Source organism: Anas platyrhynchos, chromosome 1 (genome assembly GCF_047663525.1).
Source record: "Anas platyrhynchos isolate ZD024472 breed Pekin duck chromosome 1, IASCAAS_PekinDuck_T2T, whole genome shotgun sequence".
In the NCBI taxonomy this organism is placed as follows: Eukaryota; Metazoa; Chordata; class Aves; order Anseriformes; family Anatidae; genus Anas; species Anas platyrhynchos.
This window is the reverse complement of record NC_092587.1, coordinates 203,947,782-203,970,982: the sequence shown is the minus strand read 5'-3', so window position 1 is coordinate 203,970,982 and position 23,201 is coordinate 203,947,782. Positions and strand designations below refer to the sequence as shown.

At 43.3% G+C, this 23,201-nt stretch overlaps 1 protein-coding gene and 1 long non-coding RNA gene across 2 annotated transcripts in view; one reads left to right on the top strand and one right to left on the bottom strand.

Annotated features, from left to right (window-relative positions):
• Positions 1-407: 407 nt before the first annotated feature.
• On the top strand, positions 408-2,278 carry LOC140001384 (uncharacterized). Its single transcript, XR_011806581.1, has 3 exons — positions 408-546; positions 907-1,524; positions 2,138-2,278. It is a non-coding gene; the product is annotated as an uncharacterized lncRNA (long non-coding RNA).
• Positions 2,279-2,312: 34 nt separating this feature from the next.
• The window catches only part of RSF1 (remodeling and spacing factor 1), a 55,885-nt gene continuing 34,996 nt past the window's right edge, over positions 2,313-23,201 (bottom strand). Inside the window, exons 10-16 of the mRNA XM_027466716.3 lie at positions 20,313-20,367; positions 18,862-18,971; positions 15,950-16,017; positions 15,028-15,235; positions 13,628-13,851; positions 11,297-11,488; positions 2,313-9,870 (exon numbers count right to left, since the gene is read on the bottom strand). Of these exons, the coding sequence (XP_027322517.3) occupies positions 9,293-9,870; positions 11,297-11,488; positions 13,628-13,851; positions 15,028-15,235; positions 15,950-16,017; positions 18,862-18,971; positions 20,313-20,367 (1,435 nt within the window). The 3' untranslated portion in view covers positions 2,313-9,292. The remainder of the gene's footprint in view (positions 9,871-11,296; positions 11,489-13,627; positions 13,852-15,027; positions 15,236-15,949; positions 16,018-18,861; positions 18,972-20,312; positions 20,368-23,201) is intronic.

Here is a 23,201-nt window from a genome sequence, read left to right as displayed (position 1 = left end):
GGGCTGGAAAAGAGGAGGCTCAGGGCAGAGCTTATTGCTCTCTGCAACTGCCTGAAAGGAAGGGGTGGGGAGCTGGGGGGCAGCCTCTGCTCACAGGGAACCAGGGCCAGGAGCAGAGGGAACGGCCTCGAGTTGTGCCAGGGGAGGCTCAGGTTGGCAATGAGGAGACATTTCTGCTCAGCAAGAGCGCTCAGGCCTTGGGACGGGTTGCCCAGGGAGGTGGGGGAGTCCCCATCCCTGGGGATGTTCAAGGAGAGGTTGGACGTGGTGCTTGGGGACAGGGTTTAGTGGGTGATACTGGTAGTAGGGGGACGGTTGGACCAGATGGTCTTGGAGGGCTTTTCTGACCTTAATGATTCTGTGATCACATCCTTCAATCTGCAGCAGTGGAGTCATCTCCATCTCTTGAAAACTGTCGCTGAGGCAGCACCGCTGTGAAGCTCTCTTCTCCCTCAGCAGGTGAAGCTCTTCAGGTTGGCAAATCCATCAGCTGCAGCAGGGCAACGTGTTCAGGAGACCACCTGCAACTGTCAGCCTGCCACCATGGTTTGTAGCCTTTCTTGTCATCACTTTAAGGAGTTAATTACTCACGTGTGCAAACCCAGCACCTCACAAACACAAAGAGATCATTAACAGAATTGGGTCTTCAGCTTGGATAGGATAGGATAGGATAGGATAGGATAGGATAGGATAGGATAGGATAGGATAGGATAGGATAGGATAGGATAGGATAGGATAGGATAGGATAGGATAGGATAGGATAGTTCAGTTGGAAAGGACCATCAAAGATCAAGTCCAACAGCCTGACCACTTCAGGGCTACCCAAAAATTATCCAAATCCTTTTGAACACTGAAAAACTTTTCCTGCAAAACACTGAACATTTTTTCTTCTCTGGACTTTTCTAGTCCTAATCTTGGACAGCGAAGAGGCGAAGCAGCATATTCTGGAAAAAGAAATCGTGTGAAGAAGCCAGCAGGAACAAGAACATACGCAGCTCTTCTACGCTGAGCCTTTTGAGTGCTTTGGAAAGCTCCTCAGCCACTCCCACCCATTTTGGACTCTTAATTATGCAGATCGTTGTAATTCACACAGATAATCACCTTGACAGAAATCAGAGAGACTTCCACAACGAGGTGAAATTTAAGCATCGCTAGAACAGAGCAAATAAAATGCCAGCAGCAGTAGATGAGGAAACCATCTGCAAGTTCGTCATGCCAAGGAATTACTGAAGTGCTCATCTGGAAACGAAATCCTACCACTTGTCCACAAACACAGATGAGACTGCAGCAGGCGGTGGGGTGAGCTGAGTTCATTTCTCCTCCAGCACGCCAGCGTGAGTTTCTCTTGTGTTGCAGACCACTCCTCCAGGAGCAAACAGGATGAAGCACGGTTTAAGCCCAGGTTGGGAAGCTGCTTTTGAGGCTGAGGGCTTCAGGAGGAGCAGAAAGCCACATTCTCCTAATTTACAAGATCCAGATGCTTTACAACCCAGCACCAAGCCTTGAATCTAACAGAAGCTTGGGGTGAGTAGGCAGACGTTCCTCACGTTCACAAATGAACTGGTACGGCACCACTCAAAACCCTTTTTCCTCAGCTGTAAGAGCTTAAAAAAGCACTTTGGGAGCCACCTCCACGCTGATGTCTGGGCAGTGGATGTCCAGGAGTGCTTCAGGCAGCCCGGGCTGTGTTTAGGGCCAGCGGAGAGAGGCAGGTTCCATCCCAGGTTGGTGAAGGATGCCTTAGGACACCCTGTGGGACTCGCCACCCGAGGGAACCCGTTTCTCTCCCCGGCACTGCCCGTTGCAGGGTGGCCAGTTCAGACTTCAGCATTTACCCCAAGATGATCAGAATCACGGCTCAGAAGCTGTTAAAAATACAAACGTAAGATTTTGGCATTTCATTTCCAGCAAGAGGATTCGGTTCGCAGCAATTTCTCGCTGCCGCAGGGACATGCAGTAGCTCAACTATAACCAGACACCAGGAAAAAAAAATATTGAATACTTAAATACTTAAATAAAAAAAAAATATTGAGTATTAAATATGTTTTTAGTGCTTCTCTGCAGGCAGATGTGTAGTGGTTTTACACGTCTTGGCGTAATTAAACGAGCTCAGCTCATTAAGAATTCCCCACTGCAGTGTGAAGAAACCCAAGTGTTGTAGCACGAGGCAAACGCCGAGCTCCATCAGCTCTTCCCCATCGTCAGGGCAGAGAAAGGAAAACTCAATTTTGACCGAATCGGGATAAAAGACGGGTTCTCCATTCCTGTGGCAAGGAGAGGCAGCGGCTTCACCACACAGCATGCTTGGCAGGTCGGGTTATTTCAATTTCTCTTTTTATTATGACAATTTACATGTCATATTTATATGAAAGAAATGACAGTAGATATTATAACAAAAACATTATGAAAGAAAAGTTACACAATTAGGCCTGCGAGCTATAAAATGGCTTCAGGCCCAGCTTATACACAAAGAGTTCTGACCAGAGGACTGTAGTGAGACAACGCTGAACAATTCATTAACAAAAATATTGGCACCAGCCGTAACATTTTCATTTTTTTTTTTTTTTTTTTTTTACTTCATATACAAGGAATACAGTATTTAAACAGTTGTGTACTGCGAATCTAAAAACATCAGCTGTTGTTAAACTGCAGTTAACCCTTCGAGCACTGAGGCCACCGTGACTTCTTCCATTTGGGAAAAGTTTTCATCGCGTGCTTGGCGTGCGGTATCAGCGGTGGGAAGGGGGGGGGAGGGAAGACAGTGCAAGCACCACCCGATTTATGTGCAACGAGAAGAACGCTTCCAGTTTTTGTGGTTGTTTTATTTTTTTTTCCAGCTCCCACACACGCAGCGTGCGTCTCCTCGGTCCTTTCCCTCTGCTGCGACCCGAGGGATCGGACAGCGAGGTTTGGGACTTGTGAAACTTGTGAAATTCTGCGAGGAGCTCGGTGGGATGTCACCGTGTCAACTCTCCAGGGAAAGGAACCAAAACTGAGGCCAACGGTGACGGGACCGCTTTTAAGGAACCCAAGGTTTTCTTTGCCACCATGCAAACAGCCCGCGGGAGTAAGACAAAGCTGTATTTCATGTACGTCTCTCTTAAATTCCGTAATAATCTTATTTTTTAAGAGACCTGTCTGGCAGTTCGGATCTAATTCTCGCAAGAGGTTGGAGGATCATCCTACAAGCAAGTAACCTGGTCTGTGCTGTCAGCAAACACACCCAGCCTTTGTCCAGCAGCTCTCTAAAACCTCTGCGCTGCTTCAGACCCGTTGTGCACGCCGACAGCAGCGACCTTCTGCCTTCCAAACACCACCTCGGGGCCACTGCGGGTCTTTTGGGGTGGGCTGTGCGACACAGGGAGGAACCAGCGACCCGGTTGGCGTTAAAAGCGAAGCATTTCAACACAATTAAAAGGGGGAGTACCATTTTCATGAGGAGAGCGTCGGGTTCTGTACAAGGTTTGAGAGTCCATATAAAGAGTATGAAACGGCAAACTAAACGAGGCGTGGAGTTACGATGGGATCTCTGTCGCTACCACTGACTGGAGCAGCAGATTAGTATCCATTAAGGACTTTTAATTGCTCGAACTACCAAATGGTGCACTGGTGACTAGGCCCTATGGTGTTTTAGCAGGACTTTATCCCCTTGGAATCATTTCAGCCAGGTTCTGCCGGGCTAACCTACCCCTCAGCTGCACGGGACACGAGATGAGGAGCGAACAACAAAGCAAACTGCGCGGCCTCCAACCAGGGGCAGCCACCATGGGTCTCTGCGGACCTATCCTAATTAATTTCTGCAGACCCATCCTAATTAATTTCTGCGGACCCATCCTAATTTCCGTGGACCCATCCTAATTCCCTCCGCATCCACGCTGCGCTGGCGGAACGGTTCCCTCGAGGGAAGAGGCCATGAGTGGATTTTTTTTTAGTCTTGATTTGAAGGTCAGGGTGAGAAGAGGAGGGCACCGGGATGAGTCTCTCAATGGAGACCTTCTAGTCTTTAAAGGGCAAGTCGGAAGCAGATTTTGGGGCCTTTCTTGCAAATTGTGGGGGTTTGCGTCCCCGTTTTGCCACTCCGCTTGCCTCCACCCATTCCCCACCTCCTGCTGCCGCTGGAAGAGCGCCCCGGCAGCAGGGGAAAGCGACTCGGTCTGCACCTGGGGAAGCGGTGAGACTGACTGTACACAAAGTGCTGCAAAGTGCACAAGTAAACCAACCCAAGGGCCAGAGCAGCTCCGCCCTTCGGTTTTCCTTAGGAACCTTTGGGGTTATCTGTAGCAATTGGAGATCTATCTGCAGACACAGCTGCCTTCCTTGAGCCTGTGTCCTCTCTAACTACTATATTGTCCCCTCTCCTGCTCAGAAGCTCAGGGGTGGGGTGCCAGCATTTACAAAATGATAGTCGAAAACCCAAGTGGTGGGACTTCCTTTTAATTGCAGTTACATCTGGAGCCTTTACACCGCATAACTCGATTATAAAAACTTCTCATCTACTTTAGAGTGTTCTGTTCTCTCCTCCAGAAGCTGTACACAATCTTTTTTTTTTCTTTTTTTAAGTGTCATACTAAGCAATATACATCTTTTGCAATATACAAAATAAGTTAAATTACTCTGAAGCGTTGGGACAATCAATTCCCAAGCACGCGTTTTTTTTGCCGTTTGGAACTATCTCATTTAGTTAACACCTAATCTAAAATAAGAGCTCAGTAAGTGATGCAGGTTTTCAGCAATGACAAGAAATCTTCAACACCCCAATTGCCGGGGGTCCAGCTTCAGAGATCGTTTTCAACTCAGAAACATTTCTGAAGCCAGAGCCTTCCATGAGGGCTCAGATTGGGTACCCAACTCTATAAAGCATCAAAAATGAGTCATTTAGATTTTTTCTTACATCGGTATACGCTGAAAAAAAAAAAGTGTTGTTTCTGATGTATTTATTTCCTGTCTTACAGCATTCAAAGCGATCTAGTCCCTGCCCCACCTGTTACAGAAGGGGGGGAAGAAAAATAAGACAACCGGGAGATGCGGCCTTGATCCTGCACATCCTTATCTCAGACCACAGTCCTAAACGCTCCTACAGAGGCTTTAAATGCTCTAGGAATTGCAGAATTGTGCTCTTCTCACACGAAGTGCTGGAGTTTCCCCCACCATATTCAACACGTTTCGTTTCCCAGAAAGTTACTGTGCTCAGGTATTTGCTATTTTCTCTCTATACGTTAAAGGATTTGATATACTCAGTGAATTGGAAGCATGCTTCAAATGCAAACAGGTACCAAACTTCAAATGCAAACAGGGGTGTGCATGGCACATCACATCCACAGCACAAGCCTGTGAGTAGGCACTGCACAGCTCCCAAATCAACCCTCAGCGCCTACCTAGCACGGTTTGACCTAGGTGACACAAATCTCTTGCTCAGATCGGGTCTGGGGGCTAGGATTACTGCCATCATTTCTTTAAATTGCTGGGTACAAAGTGAATTAAGAAAACAGGTGCCACAAAAAAAAAATAAAAAAAAAATCCTCATTTACTTTTCATAAAGGAAGTTTGTGAAATACACAAATTGAAGCAATGACTTGGAAGCTGAGACCAGGCCTTCCTACTGAAGAGCATCGCACACCAAGTTGTAAGCGCCTGAAAAGAGGTAAGGAAGGGACACCCCGACAGAGAACTATTAAATCATTAAATGATTGCAGCATCCAGAGACCAACGGAGTTCAAATGATGAATATTCAGATAAATCAGAACAAGTGCACCGCTACCATACAGTTTCTCTTTTGGGAACACACATTTTTGCCTTGAGGTTCTTAGAGTAAGATCTCTCAAAGCGTTCAGACAGTGATTAGACATTAGAAGTGAGCAGACAACAAGTCCCCCCAAGCCTTTAGCTCCCACTATACGAAGAGTGACTGAGATTTTAATCCAAAGAAATCTTGAAGGTGAGCAATTTAGAAAAAAAGCATCTGTTTCTCTCAAGTGCTGGTAGAACAGAGCAATCCTTTCATTAAAAAAAATCAGGAAGATGCAGTTATTTTATAACAGAATTAGTATCTAGGAAGGCAAGCTATGGAAGAGCTCAGAGCTGGTTTGTTCAGCACTGATCTTCCTACAGAATTTCAACACCAAAGGGTTTTTGGTAGCTTGGTGATGCTGTTTTCCATTTTTAAATCAAGGATATGCTCGAGTTTAAGAGATTTGATTATTAAAGACAGCAACAGCGGTGAAATTTTGAGCTCTTAATTCTGGCAGCCTTCTGGCTCGGTTACTGCCCCGATTTCCTTACTGTGGGGCAGCCACACCACACGTTTTCTGTCTCAACCCAATGAGCTGTCTGTGGGATGAGAACTCGCCATCGCACCGCTTTGTGGCACACAACAATGCCCGCTCCCCACGCATTTCCACCTCTCCAGGTCTACCTGAGGCTCAAACTTCAGACATTTAACCTCTGATCACAGGACGAGGACAGAAGAGCACAAGGTGCAGACACCGAAACACCCGGGGAACGACCCCACACAACGTAACGCAACGGCACGAACCCCGCGTGGCAGCCAGCTGGCCTCAGGCCTGGAAACAACTTCCCAAACAGATCGCACGTTTCCCAGCAAGCAGGAAGCCTCAGAAAGGAGAGAAAAGGTAAGTTTTAAAACATTAGCCTTTCCAGGACATTTTGGCAGATTTCACTCGCACAAACTCGCCTAAGGGAGAGCTCCGGATCCTGGGGGACGAAGCTCTCTCAGATATCAAAGGTGGCTTCTGAGAAGACCGAAGAGTTGGCTTTCCTGGCGACCTACAGACAGTCAAACCTCGCAACACGTTGTCTTCCCACACTTATAAAACTCGGCGCTCCTGATTTAAGCTTCAGCTTCTGCTTTCTGGCCTCTCCTGCTTTTACACCACTCCCTAACGCAGCGCTCCATTTTCTCCCGGTCGGTAAATTCGGTGTTAGAGCTCCTTGGTGTTTTCCCACATTCACAATTAGTTACTCACTAATTAGTTAACATTTGGGCTGCCTCTAGAAGCAAGAACATTCACTACAGCACCCATCGGACACTAACAGGCTCCGCCTGGCAGCGGGACAGATTATGGCACTGCCAAAAGAGATGAGAAATCGCCGGTCGCACCGTGTGGCTGGACGGGAATCAGCCAGTTTGCACTGCAAATATTAGAACCACTTAGCAATTATTAACATTAAAGAGTGGAAGCCATCTGTTCTTGCTTGTTTTAAAACACGAGTGCATTAGAAACGCGGAAGTGCTACATTTGGGCATCGCCTAGGCAAAGACAAAGCCCTGGGAGCCCAAATGCTACAAAAGCTTTTAAAAATGTTCTGAACTTCTGTGGCTTTTCACTATCCTGTCTTGATGTCTGCTCACGAAAACTGTTAAGAGTTGGTAAGGTGGAAAAATATTTCGTCTTAATGGCATTGAATTCATTTAGAGAGCAATTTCTCCGGCCGAACTTGTGGCGAGGGAGGTGGGCAACAGAAAGAAGAGTCCCGAGGCCAGAAGGCAGGTGTTCGGGCCCTAGGTTTCCTAGAGAGGTATTTAGTAAAGGCCTAATGCCGGTTTCATCACAAGAAAACAGAAGTGCTCAATGACTGACTAGTAAATACAATACAATGGAAGGGAATCAGGTGGGGCAGGAAAGGAGAACTCACTCCTCAGTGGCAGCAGCAGTTTTGGTGCATCCATTGCCGGCAACGGACATAAACACCAGTCAAAAATCCAAATCTCAGAGCGAAAGGATTAATAGATGTGACCTTTTTGGATTTCAACGCTTGGCAGATCTGTCTGAGCTGTCTGGGAGCTACAACATGTACAAACGCTACAGCCTGCATCTTAATTCACAACAACGAGAAAACTCAATGCTACCCAAAACAAATTTCAGCTCTGCTCTTTCTTATGTGCCCCATGATGGTTTTTTCTTTTGTAATATCCTTTTTTTGTTGTTTTTTTTTGTGAATAAAAGCACATATCACTTCACGCCCACTCAAAAGGTGACGAGATGTCTTGGAGTCAAGCGTTTTCTCTCAGAAACACTGCCTTCTTGAAATCAGTTGGTCACATGGCAATTATTAAAATGTATTTTAAGAAAATCCTAATGGCCAAAGGCCGACACTACATTCAAAACCTGCTAATACATCCAGGCAGATAAGTAAAATCAAAACAAAAAACACACACAAACCCCAAAACAGAAAACCTCCAAAAGGAAAACTGTTCCATTTGTTTACTTCAATTTGAAGTAGATATTAAGGACATGAATGGACCAGTCACGGTTTATTTGAAAATCCCTCAATCCTTTGATGCGCTGTAATTCTGTGGGCAACGCAGTTTGTACAAACACATTTCGTTCACAATACTCCGACAGAAGGTGAAACGCAAGTGGCCAGGCAGCTACGGCAGGGTTCTTTTGTCTGTCAACGGTTGCAGCACGTCAGGATGCCTTCCAACTTACAGACTAACTTCGTATCAACGCGTCCTCCCTCTAGACACCGGGCATCGAAGATCGTCTGGCGGGCTCTGCGTGAGATCGCCTCGTGAATTCATCGCTAGCGTGTTTCGGCTGTCAAAAACTTCATTACAGTACACTTTACTGTACAAACACTTTAAAGGATGTTTATTAGGAAAGTCTGCAAGTCATAATGGATAGCAGAGTTCTTGTTTATGGTACCTTCTTGGCCTCTAGTAATTCTGTTTGCCTCCAGTATTAAAATCAAACTGCTTCCATGAAGGTGATTACTAAAATGAGCTATGGTATGTTAACCTACAACTCACAAAATGCGACAGTACAGACATTAATTTTGAGACTGTCTGTTAAGTTGTAATCTAAGTTGTGAACATTTAAATATAATATATATCTCATATGAAAAAGCTAAAGCACAAGTGCTTCTGCATCCCCCCACCCCGTGAGCCAAACCCACCCCAGTTCCGGTTTGGGCCCTGACCGATTTGGAATGCTTTCTTAGGCCACCCATTTCCACAAATTTGTATGCACTCAGGAAATATAAAGTCAAAAATATACAAATCTCTTGTTGTTATAAGGTTTTTGTGAGTGAAATTACCCAGGACCATGGACTTGGAAGGAGAAGGGGGGAGGGGGGAAGAGGGAATTTACAGCAATTCTTCTTCAAAGTTCAAAACTGGTCACTTCACAGAAAGACTGCAGAACTGGTGAAATTCTTGCTTCTAAAAAGTGATACTGTAGTGGAGAATTCTCTAGGAAAAATAAAACAGCTTTTAATAACTGGCCCGCTGGTATGAGCTACCGTGGAATAAATTAGCACAAAAATGGAAGTCTTATAACTGTTCACTGTTACAGACGTAATCAACAAGGTCAGTCACTCTCAAGAGTTCGTCTTCGTCTTCCTCCGGCCCTACCGCTTCCTGCCCGCTCCCCGTCCCGTTGGGCGCCAGGCTGGCGCTGGCCGTGCTGTCCTTGGGGGCCTGGGTCTTCTCACCGGGTTTGCCGATCAAGTTCTCAATGGTTTTACCTGGGCTCTGTCCGTTGGTGGAAGGCAAGTCCACCAGGCTGTAGTCCAAAGGGCTCTCCACTTTCCCTACGTTCTCGAAGTCATCTTCTTCGTCGCTTTCTATCCGGTAGCAGTGCTTCTTGGTGTTGTCTTGGGGAGCCTGGGGTGCCGGCAGCTTGCTGGCAGGCGCGGGGTTCTCCGCGGCGGCGTTGGCGGCGTTCTCGCCGGTGTCTTCGTCGTCCGTTTCGATCCGGTTCAGCCGTTTGCGGACCGGCCTCTCCTCGTCTTCCTCGTCCTCTCCTTCCTCCTCGGAGTAGTCGTCCGTGCTCCGCCGCCGTTTTCGAATCAAGCGCTTGGACTCCTTCGTGGAATCGTCGTCTTCCGAGTTCTTGGACGTGTAGCTCTCTGCAACGAGCAGCAGACTTAAAGCCATTAGCAAAGGGGGCGCACGCGCAACAGCCAACGCGTTCCTGTCCTCTCATCTTTCACCCTCAACAAAAAGACGCCCCTCTCTCACCCCGCACATCCAGGCTCCTTCCTCAGTCCCCAACCACAGCAAAATGCGTGCTTGCTTTTTCATTTTAAAGAAATAAACGAGCTGTTGCTGTTCTGTTTTGGGTCTGAGAAGTACCAGAGGCTCTGGAGGCTGGTGTAAACACCCCTGGGTGGTAACTGCGTGTCAGGAATGACACACAAATACATCCCTATCTCGCAACACCTATTTTACACCCTTCCAGAAACTGAGGGCCCAAATAATGGCTGCACTATCTTCAAAATATATAAAAAATATATATATCCTTGCATGCAGCTATACTACCCCCGTACACAACTTCTTTCCAAGTATATGACACCACTTAAATGCCCCCAGAAGGTTGCTGCCCTTTAACAGGAGGCCTTTTTTTGGCAAACTGGGCTTTCGTGCAGGACAGACCCCATCAGGCAGGCCGTGTTTGAAGTCACGATGCAGGCAGCAAGACCCTCGGCCACCAAAGACCCGACAGGTTTTTAGCAGGCAGCCTGCACATCCAATTTCTGAGGGCAGACTGCGTATCGAGGATCGAGTTTTCAAGGCTTTACGTCCTTGTTTCCCTTCAGGGAAGAGGATCCTGTAGCAGGCTGTAAACTCGGGCCAGCACTTCCCAAACTTACCTACAAGTCAGAGGCCTGCAGAGATTTTCTGAGGAGCCCTGGCATCCACTGCACCCCGCAGGGCTTGGCGTCTCTGAGAAGCTGTCTCATGAGCAGGGCGTCCAGAACATAAAGGCCCCAAAGCCAGTGGTTGTTTTTGTGAGAGATAATAGGGCAGCTCTATGCACGCCAGGTGCTCACGGTGTGACAGATATTAGTGGGATCAGGCTTCCTCTGTGACAGCACCCGGTGAGACACCTGCCCCTAGCACAGCACCTTCGACCAGGACGTCGAGTAGGGACTGAAAAAGGCTGAGCTGCCAGGGAGAAATGTAGGCTGGCACAAATACAAGCGGTAACAGCCTTTGCCTCGCAAAAGAGAATCTTTAAAGGCTCAGAGGAGGATGTTTTGTGACCTCTTAGTGGAAAAGTGGCCAAATAGTTACACTAATGATAGTGTCAGCATCCCAGCAGTCAGACACAGAAAATCCCACCCAGAAGGCAGGCGTGGGACAGCAGAGGCTTTGAGAAGTAACTGTAACAGCGTGTCACAGAGGAATGTTTCAGAAGGAAACAGTTTCTGAGGAACATCAAGGAACTCTAGCAAGAAAATTCCCTGGGCACCTCAGAATTACACTGAGTTTTCTCCTCGGGCTAACGCTGACATACAGCAGCTCCTGCAATCACGGACTGCTCATTTTTACCTTCGCTGTCCGAAGTGGAGAGCCTGCGTTTATGAACTCTTCTCAACTCCTTTCCATATCGGACGCTTTTCTGGGAGCCCTCGCTTTCCGAATCTTCCTTGTAGTTAACTTGTCTCTTCTGATTCCGCCTTGATCTTCTCCTCCTGGTTTCCAGGTAATCGTCATCGCTGTAATCCGTGTAATCGCCGCTCTCTGTGCAGAAGGAAACAGCCAGGTCCGTTACTCCATTAAAGCAAAACTCGACTATTTGGAGAAGCTTTAGAGCAACATTAATAAAATCACGCACTCTTCCAGCACGGGAGAGTCTCAGCCAGCACGCCTCATCACCCTGACCTGTTCCAGCCTCACGCATCCGTTCCCCTTTCACTGTCAGAGCAGAATTGCTTGCTTTGAAAATCTCCTCACAAACCTTTCTCCATCAAACTCCTCCAGAACAGCTCTGCGCACTGTGCTTTTGTTCCCTCTACTGGTGCCAAAGCTGCCTCCTCTACAGTTCCTGCTGGCTGAAACCACCCGAGCGAATCCAAGTGACGGCACACACATTACTGCTTCCACTGGAAAATCCTTCCTGGTTTGTACATTTAAATTCAGTGCACTCTACTCAAATCATTTTCAAAATAAGCAGATGAAAAGAAGAAAAAAAACAATGACACGGTGAGAATCCAGGTTAAAATTTGACTTTGAAATATCAAATCATTAACAAAAATCAGGCTTAAAAGTTTGCTTACAACAGAAGCTGCAGAGAAGAATCCTACAGCTATTCCCAGTTCTTCCTGCCCCAGACTACTGCACCTACTGTCTCTAAGAATTAAATTTATTTAAATTTTCAGTACTCGACAATAGTTTTACAACAACTTTTTGCTGCTTTTTCACTGAGCTGTGCCAGAATAATTATCCTGAGGTCACAGCACATTTCTACATGGGTCACAAAATGTTCTTAAGTTACTAACATCACTCACAGGTCAACGTAGCAATTCTCTTTATCTCCTAAAATGTTAGAGAAAGGATCAGGGCAAGTCGGCACAAACAACCACCTTCAGAAAAAAATCTCCATCACTGGAGACTGAAAACAAAGCCATTCACAGAGCACATTACTTCTTTAGATCAAAATAGGGTTAAGGCAGGATCCTGAGGGACAGTAACAGGGGTAAAGAAAAACACAGTTAGATGTAGAAGGAATTATATTAGAAGCAGGCTCTACCTACAGCTTTTTGACACAAAAGAAAGAAAACTGCATTTGTATTCAGTCTCCTCTTTCTTCTCTTTTTTTTTTAAACAGGGTGCTTTGGACAGTACATTACGGAGTGCTGATTTTCTCACAGATATGTGTCTACAAGCAAATAAATAAATTTTGCTCGCAAAGTAGGTGACTCTTTAGATCCTCCAGCTTCTGCAAATATCTTCATTAATAACAGCTTACATTTGGGACAGGGAGACAGCAAGTGGATGCAGCTGTCTTAATCTGCCCATGCATTAACCCTCCTTTTGAATACCAGTACCTCAAAGCCGCCTACTCCAACAACAATTTAACACCCCAGAGTACTTACTAGCTTAAATTCACAATAAAATTAGTGAAGGTGATTATATCTGGCACTTTCTAGTACCAGATCTCCAACGAAGCAGAAACACAGAGGGCAGTCTTCAGAGAACGACGCAAATCACACAAAGGTGTACATGTTGTATAGGTATTATTCACACGCTTTAAATTGTGCAAACAGAACCTGAACTGCCTGAAGGACGAGTAGAATGAGTGAATTATTAGGCGCGACAAAGGCTTTAGTTACTACAGATGAGAGAGGATAAATGCAGAAGAGACAGATTCGAGGTGTTAGGGTCTGCTTTCATGCCTGCCGGGGAACACAGCATGCCATACAACGGCTCCTTGCAGCTGAAGGAATTATTTGTCCATACAAAGGGAGGGAAATGTTTCTTTCAGAAGAAGCTTTTTCAATTTATACAGAAGGTCTTCAAACAGATGTAAAGAAATATATTTTTGTCTCCATCCTCTGTTTTCCCTGCAATCATGATCCAAACAGGAAGGTGCGGGATAGCTGAAGCTGTACACAAAGGACATACCGTGACAGAAGCATCCATTTAAATACATATTTATTTAAGTGCCAAGAAGCCAGTACTCTGGAATTGTTTCCTTCAGAATACTCGCAGCAGAACAAGCAGCAAGCTGCTTTACAGACAGGAAGCAAAGATGACATGTGACTTAATCAAAGCAACCAAACGATTAATGTCAAAGTCGTGACAGGAAACTTGAGACTTGCACTCCTCCTCTCTCCAGTACGAAGTATTTAATGCTTTTGGAGGACTACTGATACTCACCAGATTCTCTGCTTGAATTCTCTTCAGAATCTTCCTCTTCATCGTCTTCAGAATATTTTTTCTTGACTGTTTTCCTTCGTAACCGCCGGCTTTGCCTCATGGGCCTGGAGAGGTGTCGCCGGGATATGCGGGCGCAGAACTCGGAATCGCTGTCCTCGTTCGATGGCGGGTCGTCTTCGCTTTCATCCAGATTTTCCTCCGATATAACAAACTCGTCCTGAGATCTGTTCAGAGAGAGACCACAGACAACAGAGAGATCTGAAACAAAGCATCAAAACGTGACCTCCATTTTATGAGCAAGTAATAAATGCAAAGCAAGTGCTGTCTTTAATACAAGTGCACAAATCTTACAGAAATAACGTGTACTAAAGATCCAGAGAGAGCAAACTGCTGTCTCTGGAGTTAAATTTCAGTTTTCTACTGGGGAGACAGCTTTACAGGGCGTGAGATTACGCAGCAGATCAGAACAGCAGGTGACTATGAACGCTACAGCAAACTGAGACTGCATTTGGCCGCCAGCTGAATGTAAATTCCAGTACAACATTATGAAGGTGTTCAGCGAGGATCTGATTTGAAAATGCATGAGCACACTTTAAAAGACCGATGTGCTATTAATTCCATGAGATTTCCAAAAGCTACATTGACTGATTGGAAATTTCCAGCACATTTTGCTTAACTATTCGGGGTGCCACTGAAAACTTCTCGTCACATAATAAGAAAAAGCTCAAGAGATACTTGCATCTGTCTTGGTTATCCATAAACTTAGTAAATTGACCATATGACTGGTGTAAAACTTTAAAAGTTGATGGTAAAGAGGCTAAACCTCCATTATGGTTCTCCACTGAGGCATAAAGGAAATCTAAAATTATTAATAATCATTTAACTTTAGGAATTTCCCTGTCTGAAAGATGAGAAACTCCAAGGAAAAAGAACTTCAGTCCGCTAAAGCAATATTCATTCAGTGTTGAAACCTTCACATAATTGTTTTCTATAATATAAACCTCTTGACTGTGTTCAAACTCTACCTTTTAGAAAGCAAAAATCAAGAACTGATTTCAGAACCCACGTGTCAGGGTGGAGAATTTCACTCCTCTATTTCTAAATGGCAATCACGCCAAATGAAAATCCCACAAAATACGACATTTTCAAAAGGAAAGAGCCTGCCTCATTTTAGCTACATCTTTGTTAAGGATACATTTTCCTTAAAATGCAGGTTGGATGATTGCAGCAAATAGATTTGGAGTGCAGTTTTTCCAGCACAATTAGGTTCTACTAGGCCAGGAGTACTTTTTGCTCCTAGCCTAGTGGAGTACACACACCCCTAATGACCATTTTAGGGGCACTGCAAAGTCACAGAAACCTGTAGCAGTCAGGGATTGGAAGCTAAACTGCAGACCTACCCATCGCTGATCTTAAATTCATCCTCGCTCTCCTCCTCATCCAGGTTACTGTCACTATCCAGGTCGTTTAGTCGCCGTCGTTTCTTGCGCCGTGCTGCAGCAGCCCTTTGTGGTCGCTTGTTTTCTTTCCTTTCTTCCTCTAGGATTGTAGAAATGTCTTTCCCACGGTGACCTGTGATATTAGACATGTCTTTGCCTCTGCCAATGCCTGAATTCAGTGAGAGCAAAGGGAAAATAAGAACAAGTTTATTTTTATTTAGCTTTACACGCATCTTTCTTCCACATCTCTAGCTTCAGCTTATTTTCTGTAACACAGAATAATTTTTGTCATGCAAGGCACTGGCTGGGGTCTTGTTCCTGACACACACAGCCCCAGCTGTGGTCACTTGGAAATACTGAAGTCAACCTGGAAGACAGCAGCTAAATGTCAGCATTCTGATACTTAACCCCAATCCACATCATTCCCAATATGAGTGCTTTTTGTGGGGGGCAGATATCAAAAAATAACCCAAGTTTTACAGGTGTCAAATGCCAATAGCACTAGCTACCACTCCATTCAGAAATTCAAAACTTAGCAAATTAATTTTAAAAGGTTTCTTTAAAAATTTTAATTAATGAATTTTAAATTAATAATTTTTTAAAAAATGAATTTTAAAAGCTTTTCACTGTATTCATATATCAAAACATGAACACACTGAATTTAACTACCAAGACCAAATACTTTTTGGCATCTTTTGGCAGCCTGGAATGGCCATTTCCAAGGGAAGTTAATTAGTTTGACTCTAAAAGTACAGTAGTAAAAACTGTTAATTATGTTGTTTTAAGGGAGAGGATAATATTTGTTGCCTATCATATCAAAAGAAATCTGGACTTAATCATCTTGCCCTGCTGCAATGAAAACCAAATAAAGTCAGAAACATACCTCCTCCATCAGCTTCCTTGATATCATCTTCAATTGCCTCATCAATTGCCTCATCAAATTCATCAAACCTAAAAGTAACATCTTTCATTTATGACTTTATTTGATATTATGAAAACATACCTCCAAATCTAACACTGCTTTAAGAAATCACACTGCACGGGTAGGGGGCTGGATATATAACAAAATAACAGACAACGGGCCAGATATATGATGAAATAGCAACATTTTAAAAGGTGTGTTTATTATTTTGATGTGCTAGCAGAGTATTTCTCATTGCCAGGGTGTATTACTATTGATTTATATGAACAGAAAACCACCTTCATTTTACATGACAGGATTCAGCAATATATAATTCCAACATTATTTTTAAATGGTATCGGTGGCATTTTTCAAGCACCTGTTATCTGGATGACATATCCACTGAAAATTGGCAAAATAGGTTTGCTGAAAAGCACCTGAAAAGTATAATTATGCACCCTAATTTTTCCTTGAAAACTTATTTCACATAGCTTCTTTTCTCTTCTTTAAAGCTCACAGTAATTACGTCTTATGGATCTGCAACATTCTAAGCTGAACAGATAAAATATACCACGCAGACTTCATAATTATATAGAAATAGACTTGATGTAATGTTATATAATGAAATAGGAAAACCAAAAGCAAAATACTGGAGTACGCTTTTGTAAAACTGCACAAATCCCTACAAAGTGAGGAACTCATTTAAAGGGAATGGCAAATGGAGGAGAAAGGATCCAGCCCTTTTACAAAGAAGATGACTTCTTTGCTTTGTTTCTTCAGTTCTGAAGTCAAATCTTTCAACAAAAGACTGTTACCTGAATTACCAAAATGATGCCTTCAGATGCAAAAAGTAGAGATTTTATTAATTATAGAGAAAAAACATTTTTTTTAGATTATTTTTTTCTTCTAATCATTTTTCTTCTTATCATTTTTTAATAGAAATGACTAGTGACTGGACAATACTTTCATAAAAAATTCACTTGCCAGTCACTAAAGATTACAGCTATGTTTATCTCAGTCCTCCATTGAGAATGCCATCAGAACAAGATGAAAATAAATCTGGCAATTACTCTGTGTTCCAACAGTAACCATAAAACTCTTCTTTAAAAATAACATGATTGATTTCTGGCCTCTCTGTACATCTAAGAACAACCGTATGTCATGTGTAAGGCAGCTTTACATGGTAAGAAACTAACTCTGAAATTATTCCATCAGTAAGATTTATTCCACATCACCCAAATGCTGTTTTCCCTCTGCAGCACTAAAGACACCCTCTTTAAAATGTGAGGAATCACTTAATGCTTTCAAAACACTGCTAACAAATAACCTGAAATGAAACGTGAGCTGATAACTGCTTGTCCGGTAGGTGTAATGGGACATTATTCCTTCTGCTGCTGCTTTATTTGTGAGGCAGATACTCGCTAACCTGCTCAGGAGAGGAAGACACAGATGACTCATGGCACAAAGGAATTAACCTGTCTTTGGAGAAGCAGAATGCTACACGATACAGAATTGTCTGTGAGCGGAATGAGACATTTAGCATTTATTTTCCCACTCTGAGGGAAAGCATACACAATTCTCACTGCCACTGGTCGGACTTCACTGCAGGCACATCAATCTGAAGTGACACCCTGACATGTGTAATATTTCCACCAGCTCTAAGTTATCTGTACGATGGAGTCCGTAGGAAAGGCTGTCATTTTCTATCAGAAGATTGATTTTCAAGAGCCACGTTATATTAAACATTATTTCAAATGCAATTTACTCTCTTTGTACCATGTGTGCCCTGCTGAAGTCATGCCAGATATCCTACAGGCACCGTTTTTTCCTCCTGGTTGGCTGCTGCCTGACCTGTCACACAGCAGCAATTCTATGTAATCGTGCCCGTGGCATAATGTTCCTTACAGAAATACCTGATTTTGCAAACCAGCAATGACATTTCTGTTAGTGTGGCTTCTGCTGCTGATTTTAAAAGTTACTGAAAAGCAACAGCTAAGTGAGGTCAGACTGAGTTTTCTGAACAGGCTGGAAAACTCACCAGACACAAAGGCTATGCTTCTCGTCAACCAGGCTGAGTTTAATCAGGGCTGTTGCTGGAAGGTTTTGAAAGTTGTAATGTTCTAATTTTTTATGATACAGGTCTACACAGAACAAGTACTGTGGGAAAGGCAAGATTTTTTTTCTTTATATTGTTAATGCAGCTGGGACAAAAAGCACGAGCTCTCAGGCAACCAACCACGTCCTTCTCTAATCTCCTGGGGAGGATACTGGGCATATCTCAGGGTATTTAGAAAATAGTTTATAAAACACTCTGACAATACACGGAGAACAAAAGATAACATGAAGATTGTGCTGAATTTTGGAAACCTTAGTGGCCTGTTCTACATTTACTTTCAGAATGCAGAGTCTAAATGCCTTGGATTTTTAATTTACCAATTGCATTTTTATCATCACAATTACTCTGCAGAGTTGTTCTCTTCTAATTGCACATTAAGTTTCATGCCCCTTTTGTGTAAAGTAGCAGTAAATTGGAAAAAAGAGGGAGAGGAATTTCAGGCCTTCACACAGAACATAAGTTTCTCTTTCAAGAGAAAGGAGGGGCATAACTGGGCTGCTTTAACTTGCTGCAGAAGCTGCAGTAACACCAAAATCTCCTCCAATATTCCCGAGCAAAGAAAGTACCATGTGCATTTTACATCTTTTATGCATCTGCCCTTCTCTATGCTATAAAAATACATCAAGCATAAGCAGCATTCAGAGAAAGAACAAAGACACTTTAATTTGGTTGCTCTTTTAACTATAAACGTCTGCTTGAGAAGCTGTGGGTTGCTTGAGAAAGAACATGACAATGACTTTTTGTGTTGTTTTACAAGCTATTTAAACAAGCTGCCTACCTGTAGCTTATGCATTTCCGGGTTCTGGTAGACCTCCTTTCAAGTAGCTTTGATTTGGGCTTTTTGGAATCTTTCTTTTTTTCTTCCTGACCTTCAGGTATTTCTGGCTCCTGTTCACATAAGACAGAGTGTCAAAACGTTTTCTCTTCCCTCCCTCACTCCAGATTTATTACAACTGAACTCCTGCCGTGCAGATTTTTATGTAATACAGAAAGTTTGTGTGTCCAACACAACGCATTTTGATTTTCAATGCAACGACTCGTTTCAGCACAGATTTCAGGGGGCCGCTGGCTGACAGTGCCCTTCCTGACAGCCTAATTCAGGTTCTTGTATCGCTGTGTTTACACTGCAACACTCAGGTGATCCTCCCAGGACTTGTAAGCAGCAGCTGATCACGCTGTTGCTCGTGTAAGTCTCTACCTACTAAGCACAGGGACTCTGCATCTGCACCCCCACACTGGTCTCTGCCCCCAGACAGCTAACGGCACGGGTGCTTTGCTCAGGGGCTCCCCTTGGTCTAAGCCATCACAAATGCCTTTACTTGGTGCAGTTTCCATGAAATTTCAATGAAATTCCACGCAGTTTAAATTTAAGATGTTGTTTCCAAGTTATTAAGTTAAACAAACAAATAAAATCTGTCCCTGGGCAGATATTTTTAAAAATATTTTTTAAATACTTGCTCTCAGCCAGAGAGTCTTTTGCAGGTTTGTAAAATCTGTTGTCACGTGTCGGATATCCACAGACACAGGGAGAAAATTAGCTTTACTACAGCCAGAATGGAAAGTTTGTGTTTAAAACAAACTACAGTTTCATTTTCTACATTAAAGCAAGGAACAGATTATATAATTTTGGATAAAAGCATTTGGCTATGACATGAAGAAATTCACTTTAAACTGTATTCAAGAAGCGAAAAAAGGGCAATCACCACATAAGTAAAAATATTTTTCCTATTCTGCAAAGGGAAACCATGCACAAACTCTGTTAACAGAACACTAAATGCCTATAGTTTTTCACCAAACTTCAATATGAACTTGTTGTAGGCAAAGGAACTGCATAACCTCACTCCCCACAGGCCAGAACCACTCATTTCTCTCCATCAGCTCTAAAGGCTACAGCAATTAGCTTAGAGATGACTGGACAGCAGACAGCAGAGTTAATTGCACTGAATCCCACCTCTACAACTGGCAGGATGGCAGAGCACTCTACTCAACACCCAAGTGTAAGGCAATTCTGTGATCTTTACTGACAGAGGACTCTGTGTAGCGCCAGATGGCTCTAACAAGCCATGAAAGCTCCCTTGGCTTCAAATTCACCCTCAGACTAAAATGAAGGCCACCAGATTATTTCTGTCCTGAATATCCATTGATTTTTCTTTCCAAGATGCTAGTAGCTCTCTGAACACAACACTGAGAAAGAATACAGAATACTGCAACATAGATGCAGTGACCTACCTGCGGTGGGATGATGTTCTCAATACTGATGCCCACGTACACCAACCGCTCTTTTCTGTAGGAGAGAAAAAAAGAACGTAAGTTTACAGAAAGATTGCAGGTATCTAAAACAATGTTGCAATTAGCACCATTTGAAGCTCTTATTATCACTTACAGAAGCATCCAAAGAAGGTGTTCCAACTGAAAACCGTTATTATAGCTGGAATCTAAATACTAAAATATCTAAATACTAAATCGAAATACTAAATACTAAAATCTAAATACTAAATCCAAGTATCTAAATTCTAAATCTCATGTGATTACATTTTCATGTGTGCATAATATAAGTGATTTCCAAAGAGTTCTTACAAACAACAATATTTGAAGGTAGCAAGCACCCCAGAAATGACTGAATTTGGATACAAAAAGCAATTAAAAACCAGCTGAAAAACCCTGATGTTGTGATGCTACCAAATCTATAATCACCACTGACCTTGGAGGCACTGGAAGATAAAATGGGAATTTAAAATCACACTGAACTGGAAGAATGAGATGAAGACGGGATGCAATTCCAAAAGGACAAGTGCCAGGAGAGAGAACAGTGCTCAAATATAGGAAAAATGACTGTAAGGAGAAGGAGGCTGTCCTTCTGGATGACAGTAGGTAAGAGGATTAAATCAAAGTGAGTAAAATTGAGTTTAGGGGGCAGCAGCAAGCTTAGCTTGCCTCCGAGCATCTTCTGAATTGCTTTGGGCACAAGTCTGGTGCCTGGCCTCTGCTTGCTGCTCCAGCCACACCAGGAGCTGCCTCCAGTATCCCAGCACCTCACCGAGAGCACGAGGTGCTGAACCCAGCTATCAAAGAGCAGTCTGTCGCCTTCTTCTATGAAAACAAGGGATAGTTCGGATAAGTGAAGATAGCAAAGAAAGCTATACTGAGCAGCTGTACTGAGCCCGTGTCTTGGAGTCACACCAGGATGCATCAGGTGCACAAGGACACAAAGGTGTAAGGTGCATATTAATCTCAGATGCCTTTACTTCATTATGTTATGCACATAATTACAGGCTTCTATGTGTAAAAAATTGGTTTCTAAAACTGTGATTAGCTTATAAACAATCTAAGTAAATTTTACAATAGCCTTCTGACCAGCCTCCTGCGTTTTTATCCCAATAACCTTCTGAAGAACGGTCTGCTGAAAGAATTTAGCAGAACATTCTTAAATGACACAAACTGGTATAGTTCCTGAAGTCATACTGACAGAAAGCAGAAAAGTTTTACAGGCAAAAAGACCATGAGCTTTGACAACTCTGTATCATTAGATCTAAACTGAAAAGTCTGGCTCTGTATTAAAGTAATTGTTTGTGTCTCCTACCATCAGCTTCCAAAAATGAGAGCTCAAAAGAAATTGTCTTCGTCCACCTGAGAGCCATGAGATTGTTTGGATGACAGGAATTTTCTCATACTCTGTGCAAAGTCACCGTGCTCTTACAAATGAGTTTAAACAGCATCTTAAGGCAAGGAACGCAACTCCTAAAATCAGAAAATGGATTTTATGGTCTCCATTTCTCGTTTTTTGTAGTGCAAAACATCAAGAGATAGGAGAGATGAGTAAAATTCAACTGTTTTTAAATGTGATCAGTGAGGTTTTGGGGATCTGCTTTACCTCCCCTGGCTTAGGTACACACAATTAGCAAATAAAACTCCCCAGTCCTGCCAAGGCAAAGATCTTAAAACAAATGGCACCATAAAGTATCAAAGCTTTCATTATTGGGATGCAGCACTCAGAAGCTCAACATTTTAACTGGTGGTTTAAACATTTTAACCAACAGCTTTGGGACTGAGGGTGCAGATGAACACTGACTGGTTACAAACACTTCCCAGAAGAATCCAGAAAACATCTTGTCTCAAGTAAACAGCGGCAAAAGTTGCTAAAGGGAAGAAAAAAGAGGGCAGGAAAGGAAGTGCTCCACCTGATTTGAGTGGAAAAAGTAGAGAAGTCCCCAGAGGGATTTTCTATCAAGTCTGGGAGTCTCTAACATGAACTAAAAGGGGCATCCATAACAGCTTGTGATAGGACATGATTATCGAAGTGTGCGTCAGACACCTGAAATTCAGCCAGGCTTTTGTGGTAACATCTTGAATTCACAAACAGAAGGAAAACAAAGGTATGGCTTTGATCTACATCTTTGTCAGTCGTCATGAAGCTGAAAGTTTTCATAAAAAATCCGTGACGTGGCTCTTGGGGGCTGTGTGAGGATACAGCTGAAGCAGTTTCAAGCAGATTCTTGAGAAGCAGAGAATAACCAAAGCACAACGGTGTCGCTTGTCCAAACAGCACGGTAACAACCCTGGTTCAAAGAGTCGATGAAGTGTGTGTGCCCATGAGAGAATTGTTCTTCCCCTTCCCAAAAAGGCAGAGAGGAGATACTGTCATGTTACAGAAATATTACATTAAAATATTTCTGTGCCCTAAACAACCTACTTCAATTTATACACCAACCTGTAGTAAAAAAGGCCAGCATTTCTTCTTACCATTGTAATTCTTGCTCTCTTCAGCCTTTTTACCTTAGTTTCCTAAAATATATAGCTACTAAGTTGAAGGACTTCAATATTCAATGACTGTATCATGAAATCCTTTATGGCCCAAATTCATTTCTCTCTTTTTAAAAGACTTAAGGGAAAAAAAATGAAGGTTCTTACGGTGTACAACAGAAAACATTAGGTTAATTTGATGAGGTATGAGCATCAGATTGCAAAAGGGCTGTTAAACATCTGTTTCAGCCCCTGAAAAGTGCTACGGTATCGATTGTACGCTCCCCTGTAACAGTCAGAAGGCCGTACTCTCATGCAACACCAGTGATTTCAAGGAAGGAAGACAGACTGGAAAAAAACCTGGCATTCCAAGTAATG